This window comes from Oncorhynchus gorbuscha, linkage group LG18 (assembly GCF_021184085.1).
Source record: "Oncorhynchus gorbuscha isolate QuinsamMale2020 ecotype Even-year linkage group LG18, OgorEven_v1.0, whole genome shotgun sequence".
NCBI classification, from domain to species: Eukaryota; Metazoa; Chordata; class Actinopteri; order Salmoniformes; family Salmonidae; genus Oncorhynchus; species Oncorhynchus gorbuscha.
In genome coordinates, this window is record NC_060190.1 from 82,681,670 (window position 1) to 82,694,290 (window position 12,621).

Sequence of the window (12,621 nt, forward strand, 5' to 3'; positions counted from 1 at the left end):
CCATGTTGTGTTGCTACCATGTTGTGTTGCTACCATGTTGTGCTGCTACCATGTTGTGCTGCTACCATGTTGTGCTGCTACCATGTTGTGCTGCTACCATGTTGTGCTGCTACCATAGTGTTGCTACCATGCTGTATTGTCATGTGTTGCTACCATGTTGTGTTGCTACCATATTGTGTTGCTACCATATTGTGCTGCTACCATATTGTTATGCTACCATATTGTGTTTCTACAATGTTGTGTTGCTACCATGTTGTATTGTCATGTGTTGCTACCATGTTGTGTTGCTACCATGTTGTGTTGCTACCATGTTGTTCTGCTACCATGTTGTGCTGCTACCATGTTGTGCTGCTACCATGTTGTGCTGCTACCATAGTGTTGTTACCATGCTGTATTGTCATGTGTTGCTACCATGTTGTGCTGCTACCATGTTGTGCTGCTACCATGTTGTGTTGCTACCATGTTGTGTTGCTACCATATTGTGCTGCTACCATATTGTGTTGCTACCATATTGTGTTGCAACCATATTGTGTTGCAACCATATTGTGTTGCTACCATATTGTGCTGCTACCATATTGTGTTGCTACCATGTTGTTTTTCTACCATGTTGTGTTGCTATAATGTTGTGTTGCTACCATGTTGTGTTGCTACAATGTTGTGTTGCTACAATGTTGTGTTGCTACCATGCTGTATTGTCATGTGTTCTTACCATGTTGTGCTGCTACCATATTGTGGTGCTACCATGTTGTACTGCTACCATGCTATATTGTCATGTGTTGCTACCATGTTGTGCTGCTACCATATTGTGTTGCTACCATGTTGTGCTGCTACCATGCAGAATTGTCATGTGTTGCTACCATGTTGTTCTGCTACCATATTGTGTTGCTACCATATTGTGGTGCTACCATGCGTTATTGTCAAGTGTTGCTGCCATGCTGATGTCTTAGTTCTCTCTTGTTGTGATGTGTGTTTTGTCCTATATTTATTTTTATTTGGAATTATCCCAGGTCACCTTCCCCATAGGAGGCCGTCATTGGAAATAAGAACGTGTTCTTTTTTTCTTTTTGCATGTTTTATTTCACCTTTATTTAACCAGGTATTTATATATATATAACCCTTTATTAAACCAGGTATTTATATATACAACCCTTTATTAAACCAGGTATTTATATATACAACCCTTTATTAAACCAGGTATTTATATATACAACCCTTTATTAAACCAGGTATTTATATATACAACCCTTTATTTAACCAGGTGTTTATATATATAAACCTTTATTTAACTAGGTATTTATATATATAACCCTTTATTTAACCAGGTATTTATATATATAACCCGAACCCTTTATTTAACCAGGTATTTATATATTAAACCCTTTATTAAACCAGGTATTTATATATACAACCCTTTATTAAACCAGGTATTTATATATATAACTCTTTCTTTAACCCTGGTATTTATATATATAACCCTTTATTTAACCCTGGTATTTATATATATAACCCTTTATTTAACCAGGTATTTATATATATAACCCTAACCCTTTATTTAACCAGGTATTTATATATATAACCCTAACCCTTTATTTAACCAGGTATTTATATATATAACCCTAACCCTTTATTTAACCAGGTATTTATATATATAACTCTAACCCTTTATTTAACCAGGTATTTATATATATATAACCCTTTATTTAACCAGGTATTTATATATATATAACTCTAACCCTTTATTTAACCAGGTATTTATATATATAACTATAACCCTTTATTTAACCAGGTATTTATATATATATAACCCTTTATTTAACCAGGTATTTATATATATATAACTCTAACCCTTTATTTAACCAGGTATTTATATATACAACCCTTTATTAAACCAGGTATTTATATATATAACCCTTTCTTTAACCAGGTATTTATATATATAACCCTTTATTTAACCAGGTATTTATATATATAACCCTTTCTTTAACCCTTATTTATATATATAACCCTTTATATAACCAGGTATTTATATATATATAACTCTAACCCTTTATTTAACCAGGTATTTATATATATATAACCCTTTATTTAACCAGGTATTTTAATATATATAACCCTTTATTTAACCAGGTATTTATATATATAACCCTAACCCTTTATTTATCCAGGTATTTATATATATAACCCTAACCCTTTATTTAACCAGGTATTTATATATATAACCCTTTATTTAACCAGGTATTTATATATATAACCCTTTATTTAACCAGGTATTTATATATATAACCCTAACCCTTTATTTAACCAGGTATTTATATATATAACTCTAACCCTTTATTTAACCAGGTATTTATATATATAACCCTTTATTTAACCAGGTATTTTAATATATAACCCTTTATTTAACCAGGTATTTATATATATAAAACCCTTTATTTATCCAGGTATTTATATATATAACCCTTTATTTAACCAGGTATTTATATATATAAACCTTTATTTAACCAGGTATTTATATATATAACCCTTTATTTAACCAGGTATTTATATATATATATAACCCTTTATTTAACCAGGTATTTATATATATAACCCTTTATTTAACCAGGTATTTATATATATAACCTAACCCTTTATTTAACCTGGTATTTATATATATAACCCTTTATTTAACCAGGTATTTTAATATATAACCCTTTATTTAACCAGGTATTTATATATATAACCCTAACCCTTTATTTATCCAGGTATTTATATATATAGCCCTAACCCTTTATTTAACCAGGTATTTATATATATAAACCTTTATTTAACCAGGTATTTATATATATAACCTTTATTTAACCAGGTATTTATATATATAACCCTTTATTTAACCTGGTATTTATGTATATAACCCTAACCCTTTATTTAACCTGGTATTTATATATATAACCCTTTATTTAACCAGGTATTTATATATATAACCCTAACCCTTTATTTAACCAGGTATTTATATATATAACCCTAACCCTTTATTAAACCAGGTATTTATATATATAACCCTAACCCTTTATTTAACCAGGTATTTATATATATATATATAACCCTTTATTTAACCAGGTATTTATATATATAACCCTAAACCTTTATTTAACCAGGTCGGCCAGTTGAGAAAAAGTTCTCATTTACAACTGTGATCTGGCCAAGATAAAGCAAAGCAGTGCAACAAAAACAACAACACAGAGTTACACATGGGATAAACAAACGTACAGTCAACAACAATAGAAAAAAATTTTTTTTTACAGTGTGTGCAACTAGAGTAAGGAGGTACGGCAATAAATAGGCCGTAATATCGAAGGTGGGCTTTTTACAGATGGGCTGTGTACAGCTGCAGCGATCTGTGAGCTGCTCAGATAGCTGATGCTTAAAGTTAGTGAGGGAGATATGATTTTTGCAATTCATTCCAGTCATTGGCAGCAGAGAACTGGAAGGAAAGGTGGGCAAAGGAGGAATTGGCTTTGGAGGTGACAAGTGAAATATACCTGCTGGAGCGCTTGTTACGGATGGGTGTTGCTATAGTGACCAGTGAGCTGAGACAAAGCGGAGCTTTACCTAGAAAAGACTCGTAGATGACCTGCAGCCAGTGGGTTTGGCGAGGAGTATGAAGCGAGGGCCAACCAACGAGAGCGTACAGGTCGCAGTGGTGGGAAGTATAAGGGGCTTTGGTGACAAAACGGATGGCACTGTGATAGACTGCATCCAATTTGTTGAGTAGAGTGTTGGAGGCTATTTTATAGATGATATCGCCGAAGTCGAGGATCGGTAGGATAGTCAGTTTTACGAGGGTATGTTTGACAGCGTGAGTGAAGGAGGCTTTGTTGCGAAATAGGAAGCCGATTCTATATTTAATATTGGATTGAGGATGCTTAATATTGCTCTGGAAGGAGAGTTTACAGTCTAGCCAGACACCTAGGTATTTGTAGTTGTCCACATATTCTAAGTCAGAACCGTCCGGAGTAGTGATGCTAGACGGGCGGGCGGGTGTGGGCAGCGATTGGTTGAAGAGCATGCATTTAGTTTTACTAGCATTTAAGAGCAGTTGAAGGTCACAGAAGGAGAGTTGTATGGCATTGAAGCTCGTCTGGAGGTTTGTTAACCTTTTTGGGATAGGGGGCAGCATTTTCACTTTTGGATGAATAGCGTGCCCAGAGTGATCTGCCTCCTACTCAGTCCCAGATGCTAATATATGCATACTATTATTAGTATTGGATAGAAATCACTTAAGTTTCTAAAACTGTTTCAATAATGTCTGTGAGTATAACAGAACTCATACGTGTTCTACATCACCACTAGAGAGTCTAGCGACGACGTGTTCTACATCGCCATTAGAGTCTAGCGACGACGTGTTCTACATCGCCCCCAGAGTCTAGCGACGACGTGTTCTACATCGCCCCCAGAGTCAAGCGACGACGTGTTCTACATCACCAATAGAGTCTAGCGACGACGTGTTCTACATCACCACTAGAGTCTAGCGACGACGTGTTCTACATTGCCCCCAGTCTAGCGACGACGTGTTCTACATCGCCCCCAGAGTCAAGCGACGACGTGTTCTACATCACCAATAGAGAGTCTAGCAACGACGTGTTCTACATCACCACTAGAGTCTAGCGACGACGTGTTCTACATCGCCACTAGAGAGTCTAGCGACGACGTGTTCTACATCGCCACTAGAGAGTCTAGCGACGACATGTTCTACATCACCACTAGAGAGTCTAGCGACGACGTGTTCTACATCGCCCCTAGAGTCTAGCAACGACGTGTTCTACATCACCACTAGAGTCTAGCGACGACGTGTTCTACATCACCACTAGAGTCTAGCGACGACGTGTTCTATATCACCACTAGAGTCTAGCGACGACGTGTTCTACATCACCACTAGAGTCTAGCGACGGCGTGTTCTACATCGCTAGAGAGTCAATCGACGTGTTCATCATCACGAGAGTGAGCCAGACAAAACTTTTAATCGTCGTATTGAAAAGTGCAACAGCAAACATTTATACAGGTGATTCAAACAACCTTTATTGAATTTAAATGTGCAACTGCAAACTGAACAACTGATGACAATTAAAAATGTCAGGATAGTCATTTGTTTTTGGTGCTCCAAGCTTTACAGCCTTTCTTCTAGGAGCTCCAGTGCTCCCAATGAAAAGAAGTTCATTTCCTGGTTAGATTAACATAGTATGGCAATGTACCTTGTAGTTCAGGAGTTCTCTGCTGGTGCAGGCTCTGCTGTTGGAAGGGTTAGGGGTCAGTGATTAGGTTTAGTATAGTATCGTACCTTGTAGATCGTTAGTTCTCTGCTGGTGCAGGCTCTGCTGTTGGAAGGGTTAGGGGTCAGTGATTAGGTTTAGTATAGTATCGTACCTTGTAGATCGTTAGTTCTCTGCTGGTGCAGGCTCTGCTGTTGGAAGGGTTAGTATAGTATCGTACCTTGTAGATCGTTAGTTCTCTGCTGTTGGAAGGGTTAGTATAGTATCGTAGTTCTCTGCTGTTGGAGTAGATCTCTGCTGATGGAAGGGTTAGTATAGTATCGTACCTTGTAGATCGTTAGTTCTCTGCTGTTGGAAGGGTTAGTATAGTATCGTACCTTGTAGATCGTTAGTTCTCTGCTGTTGGAAGGGTTAGTATAGTATCGTACCTTGTAGATCGTTAGTTCTCTGCTGTTGGAAGGGTTAGTATATTATCGTACCTTGTAGATCGTTAGTTCTCTGCTGGTGCAGGCTCTGCTGTTGGAAGGGTTAGTATAGTATCGTACCTTGTAGATTGTTAGTTCTCTGCTGTTGGAAGGGTTAGTATAGTATCGTACCTTGTAGATCGTTAGTTCTCTGCTGGTGCAGGCTCTGCTGTTGGATGGTGGCCTGCAGGGAGTTGATCTCCTGTTCGTATTTCGACGTAGCCTGACGCCACTTCTCCAGCTCGGCCGTGACACCTCCCAGGTCCCTCTGCAGGGCAGCGATGTCTCGCTCCCTCTCGGCCGTGGCGGCCTCCATGGCGTGGTGGAGAACTAGCACCTCCTCCTGAGCAGAGTACAGCTCCTCCTGTGTGCTGCTGATGCTGCTCTCTCTCTGCTCCTTCAGCTCCTCCATGTCTACCGCTAGCTCCCCCAACTGACCTGGAAACAGATGGTATATACTTTCATATACACTATATAATATGGAACAACTCTTTCCATAACAGACTGACCAGGTGAATCCAGGTGAAAGCTATGATCCCTTATTGATGTCACTTGTTAAATCCACTTCAATCAGTGTAGATGAAGGGGAGGAAACAGGTTAAAGAGGGATTTTTAAGCCTTTGGATAATTGAGACATGGATTGTGTGTATGTGCCACTCGTAGGGTGAATGGGCAAGACAAAAGATGTAAGTGCCTTTGAACGGGGTATGGTAGTAGGTGCCCAGGCGAACTGGTTTGATTCAGAGCTACTGGGTATATAACGCTTAACAGTTTCTAGTGTATATCAAGAATGGTCCACCACCCAAAGGACATCCAGCCAACTTGACAACTGTGGGAAGCATTGGAGTCAACATGGGACAGCATCTCATGTTGGAATGCTTTCAACACCTTGTCGAATTCATGCCCTGACGAATTGAGGCTCTTCCAGCATCCCTGTGGAACGCTTGACACCTTGTAGAGTCCATGCCGACTAATTCAGGTTGTTCTGAGTGCAAGTCATTAATAGGAAGATGTCCTTAATGTTTTGTACACTCAGTGTACACTAGATGGCTAAAAGTATGTTGACACCTGCTCTTTGAACATCTCATCACAAAATCTTGAGCATTAACATACAGTTGGTCCCGGCTTTACTGCTATAACAGCCTCCACTCTTCAGCTTTCCACTAGACAACCTCACTTTGTGCACAGGGGGCATTGTCATGCTGAAACAGGAAAGGGTCTTCCCCAAACTGTTGCCACAAAGTTGGAAGCATGGAATCGTCTAGAATATAATTTCATGCTGAATCGTTAAAATTGCCCTTCACTGGAACTAAGGGGCCTAGCCCGAACCATGAAAAAACAGCTCCAGACCATTATTCCACCTCCACCAAACTTTACAGTTGGCATTATGCAGTCGGGCAGGTAGCGTTCAGTCGGGCAGAACACGTTTCCACAGCTCCAGAGTCCAATGGCGGTGAGCTTTACACCACTCAAGACGAAGTTTGGCATTGCGATCTTAGGCTTGTGTGCGGCTACTCGGCCAAGGAAACTCATTTCATGAAGCTCCCAAGGAACAATTCTTTGCAGCAACGTCAGCAGTTTGGAACTCGGTAGTGAGTGCTCCAACCCGAAGACAAACAATTATTATGAGCTACACGCTTCAGAACTCGGCGGTCCTGTTCGGTGAGTTTGTGTGGCCTACCACTTCACGGCTGAGCCGTTGTTGCTCCTAGACTTCACAATAACAGCACTTACAGTTGACTCTAGCATGGCAGACATGTATAATTGTTTTATAAAAATACTCAACTAAAACATAATTTACATAAGTATTCAGACCCTTTACTCTGTACTTTGTTGAAGCACCTTTGGCAGTGATTACAGCCTCGAGTCTTCTTGGGTATGACACTACAAGCTTGGCACACCTGTATTTGGAGAGTTTCTCCCATTCTTCTCTGCAGATCCTCTCAAGCTCTGTCAGGTTGGATGGGGAGCGTTGCTGCATTTTCAGGTCTCTCTAGAGATGTTCGGTCGGGTTCAGGTCTGGGCTCTGGTTGGGCCACTCAAGGACGTGTCCCAAAGCCACTGCTGCACTGTCTTGGCTGTGTGCTTAGGGTCGTTGTCCTGTTGGAAGGTGAAACTTCGCCCCATTCTTAGGTCCTGAGTGCTCTGGAGCAGGTTTTCATCAAGGATCTCTCTGTACTTTGCTCTGTTCATCTTACCCTCGATCCTGACTAGTCTCCCAGTCCCTGCCTATGGAAAAACATCCCCACAGCATGATGCTGCCACCACCATGCTTCACCGTAGGGATGGGGCCAGGTTTCCTCCAGATGTGACGCTTGGCATTCAGGCCAAAGAGTTCAATCTTTGTTTCATCAGACCAGAGAATCTTGTTTCTGAGAGTCTTTAGGCAAACTCCAAGCGGGCTGTCATGTGCCTTTTATAAAAGAGGGGCTCATGAGACCTATTTGAGTCAGTGGTCTGGCAGAGTGTCTCATGCTCGTGACGCGCACTCTAGTTAACTCCCTCTGCAGGTACCGATCGGTACCATCCTCCCTCAGCAGGGACCGATCGGTACCATCCTCCCTCAGCAGGGACCGATCGGTACCATCCTCCCTCTGCAGGTACTGGATCTGCTTGGCTGACTCCTCAGTCTGTAGGTACTGATCGGTACTATACTCACTCTGTAGGTACTGGATCTGCTTGGCTGACTCCTCAGTCTGTAGGTACTGATCGGTACTATACTCACTCTGCAGGTACTGGATCTGCTTGGCTGACTCCTCAGTCTGTAGGTACTGATCGGTACTATACTCACTCTGTAGGTACTGGATCTGCTTGGCTGACTCCTCAGTCTGCTGCCTGTTACTCCTCCTCTCCTCTTCCAGTAAGGCCTGGAGCTGCAGACACTTCTGCTTGCCTGTGTTGGCCAACTCCTGGGCCTCCAGCAGCTCTCTGTGGAGGTGGTAAATCACCTGCTCTCTGTCCCCGGGCTCCAGGTTGGCCATCCGCAGCTCATCTAGACCAGGACAGACAGGTGGGATATAGTTAGATATAGGCATAAAGGAAAGGAAGGAGATGAGGGTGCTAGAGCGGTGGGTGGGATCTGAACCCATGCTGGCAGCTGTACAAAGTACATGTGATGCAGAGGCTGGAGCTTAGATTGAAAGGCCACCCAGGCCACAGAAAAACTTATCAAAAGTCAGTTGTGTATTTATGTTTTCATAATTGATCAGGAAGTTATGGATAGAGTTGGGCAGCATGCAGATGTTCATACCATTTATGTACCATACAGGGGTATATGGTATTCCCCAATGTGCACAGAAGAAGCGCTGTTTAAAATAAAACCTGGATCTGGATCCAGGAGGGGGTTGAATGTCTCAGCTGTTACCGAGAAGCTTGATCTTGACAGCTAGCAAGTTAGCAAACCACATGCATAGCTGGAGCCCTGAGCTGGATAATTTCACACTTCTTAGTTATACTTCACTTAATAGTTGAATGCACTGGCGTAGCACACATCTTTGCGAGGCTTTGGTATTTCCAAATACCCCAGCATACGTTACATATGTATATATATATTATATATACGTTATACACGCCTTGATATGGACATCTGTACCGTATCTGTATAACCACCACACGTGGCTGGCTGCCTCCAGCAGCCTCTCTGTCAGGGTCCACCACCCCAACCCTACCCCCTCCAGCAGCCACTCTGTCAGGGTCCACCACCCCAACCCTACCCCCTCCAGCAGCCACTCTGTCAGGGTCCACCACCCCAACACTACCCCCTCCAGCAGCCACTCTGTCAGGGTCCACCACCCCAACCCTAATCCCTCCAGCAGCCACTCTGTCAGGGTCCACCACCCCAACCCTACCCCTCCAGCAGCCACTCTGTCAGGGTCCACCACCCCAACACTACCCCTCCAGCAGCCACTCTGTCAGGGTCCACCACCCCAACCCTAATCCCTCCAGCAGCCACTCTGTCAGGGTCCACCACCCCAACCCTACCCCCTCCAGCAGCCACTCTGTCAGGGTCCACCACCCCAACCCTACCCCCTCCAGCAGCCACTCTGTCAGGGTCCACCACCCCAACACTACCCCCTCCAGCAGCCACTCTGTCAGGGTCCACCACCCCAACCCTAATCCCTCCAGCAGCCACTCTGTCAGGGTCCACCACCCCAACCCTACCCCCTCCAGCAGCCACTCTGTCAGGGTCCACCACCCCAACCCTACCCCCTCCAGCAGCCACTCTGTCAGGGTCCACCACCCCAACCCTAATCCCTCCAGCAGCCACTCTGTCAGGGTCCACCACCCCAACACTACCCCCTCCAGCAGCCACTCTGTCAGGGTCCACCACCCCAACCCTAATCCCTCCAGCAGCCACTCTGTCAGGGTCCACCACCCCAACCCTACCCCCTCCAGCAGCCACTCTGTCAGGGTCCACCACCCCAACCCTACCCCCTCCAGCAGCCACTCTGTCAGGGTCCACCACCCCAACCCTAATCCCTCCAGCAGCCACTCTGTCAGGGTCCACCACCCCAACACTACCCCCTCCAGCAGCCACTCCATCAGGGTCCACCACCCCAACACTACCCCCTCCAGCAGCCACTCTGCTGGACAGCTGTTGATACTGAAGGTATAAGATCTATTCCAGAACAAGGTGACAGCTGTTGATGCTGAAGGTATAAGATTTATTCCAGAACAAGGTGACAGCTGTTGATGCTGAAGGTATGAGATTTATTCCAGAACAAGGTGACAGCTGTTGATACTGAAGGTATAAGATCTATTCCAGAACAAGGTGACAGCTGTTGATGCTGAAGGTATGAGATCTATTCCAGAACAAGGTGACAGCTGTTGATGCTGAAGGTATGAGACCTATTCTAGCAGCCTGATTAATGCAATGGCATGTTGTTGTGACTGTCTTAAAGAAAACCCTTTGAGTTCTATTAGATAAATAGCTCTGAATCCACAATATGGCAGAGGTTGAAAAGCCATAACACATATGTTTTCTCAACAACAGGTTATGGTCAATAATATCAAAGGCTGCACTGAAATCTAACAGTACATCTCCCACAGTATTTCTATTATCAATGTCTTTCAACCAATCATCAGTCATTTGTGTCAGTGCAGTACATGCTGAGTGCCCTTCTCTATAAGCATGCTGACAGTCTGTTCATTTGTTTACAGAGAAATATCATTGTATTTGTTAAAGGAGGTGTGATGGAGCTTTTCTCGGGTGACACTGTCTGTGATTTATTTAGAATTCAAATCACACGTAACCAGCAGGGCTACCACAGCATTCTGCAGCGATACGCCATCCCATCTGGTTTGTGCTTAGTGGGACTATCATTTGTTTTTCAACAGGACAGTGACCCAACACACCTTTAGGCTGTGTAAGGGATATTTGACCCAGAAGAAGAGTGATGGAGTGCTGCATCAGATGACCTGGCCTCCACAATCCCCTGACCTCAACCCAATTGAGATGGATTGGGATGAGTCGGACCGCAGAGTGAAGGAAAAGCAGCGAACAAGTGCTCTGCATATTTGGGAACTCCTTCAAGACTGTTGGAAAAGCATTCCAGGTGAAGCTGGTTGAGAGAATGACAAGAGTGTGCAAAGCTGTCAACAAGTCAAAGGGTGGCTACTTTGAAGAATCTAAAATATATTTTGATTTGCTTAACACTTTTTTGGTTACTACATGATTCCATATGTGTTATTTCATAGTGTTGATGTCTTCACTATTATTCTACAACGTAGGAAATTTAAAAAAGAAAGAAAAATCCTTGAATGAGTATGTGTTCTAAAACTTTTGACCGGTAGTGTTTCAATGGAGTCCCCCAGGCACCAGCCAGGTTTGGCCTCCCCATCCCTAAAGCTCCATATATATTCAATAGTCCCCGAGGCACCAGCCAGGTTTGGCCTCCCCATCCCTAAAGCTCCATATATATTCAATGGAGTCCCCCAGGCACCAGCCAGGTTTGGCCTCCCCATCCCTAAAGCTCCATATATATTCAATAGTCCCCCAGGCACCAGCCAGGTTTGGCCTCCCCATCCCTAAAGCTCCATATGTTTCAATGGAGTCCCCGAGGCACCAGCCAGGTTTGGCCTCCCCATCCCTAAAGCTCCATATATATTCAATGGAGTCCCCGAGGCACCAGCCAGGTTTGGCCTCCCCATCCCTAAAGCTCCATATGTTTCAATGGAGTCCCCGAGGCACCAGCCAGGTTTGGCCTCCCCATCCCTAAAGCTCCATATGTTTCAATGGAGTCCCCGAGGCACCAGCCAGGTTTGGCCTCCCCATCCCTAAAGCTCCATATATATTCAATGGAGTCCCCGAGGCACCAGCCAGGTTTGGCCTCCCCATCCCTAAAGCTCCATATATATTCAATGGAGTCCCCGAGGCACCAGCCAGGTTTGGCCTCCCCATCCCTAAAGCCCCATATATATTCAATAGTCCCCCAGGCACCAGCCAGGTTTGGCCTCCCCATCCCTAAAGCTCCATATATATTCAATGGAGTCCCCGAGGCACCAGCCAGGTTTGGCCTCCCCATCCCTAAAGCCCCATATATATTCAATGGAGTCCCCGAGGCACCAGCCAGGTTTGGCCTCCCCATCCCTAAAGCCCCATATATATTCAATGGAGTCCCCGAGGCACCAGCCAGGTTTGGCCTCCCCATCCCTAAAGCCCCATATATATTCAATGGAGTCCCCGAGGCACCAGCCAGGTTTGGCCTCCCCATCCCTAAAGCTCCATATATATTCAATGGAGTCCCCGAGGCACCAGCCAGGTTTGGCCTCCCCATCCCTAAAGCTCCATATATATTCAATAGTCCCCCAGGCACCAGCCAGGTTTGGCCTCCCCATTCCTAAAGCTCCATATATATTCAATAGTCCCCCAGGCACCAGCCAGGTTTGGCCTCCCCATTCCTAAAGCC

At 44.0% G+C, this 12,621-nt stretch overlaps 1 protein-coding gene across 2 annotated transcripts in view; it reads right to left on the reverse strand.

Annotated features, from left to right (window-relative positions):
• LOC124003364 (sarcolemmal membrane-associated protein-like) overlaps positions 1-12,621 on the reverse strand; it is a 113,817-nt gene that overhangs the window by 14,134 nt on the left and 87,062 nt on the right. For both annotated transcript variants that reach the window (XM_046311546.1, XM_046311547.1), the window contains exons 16-17: positions 8,505-8,705; positions 5,846-6,151 (exon numbers count right to left, since the gene is read on the reverse strand). In XM_046311546.1, the coding sequence (XP_046167502.1) occupies positions 5,846-6,151; positions 8,505-8,705 (507 nt within the window). The remainder of the gene's footprint in view (positions 1-5,845; positions 6,152-8,504; positions 8,706-12,621) is intronic.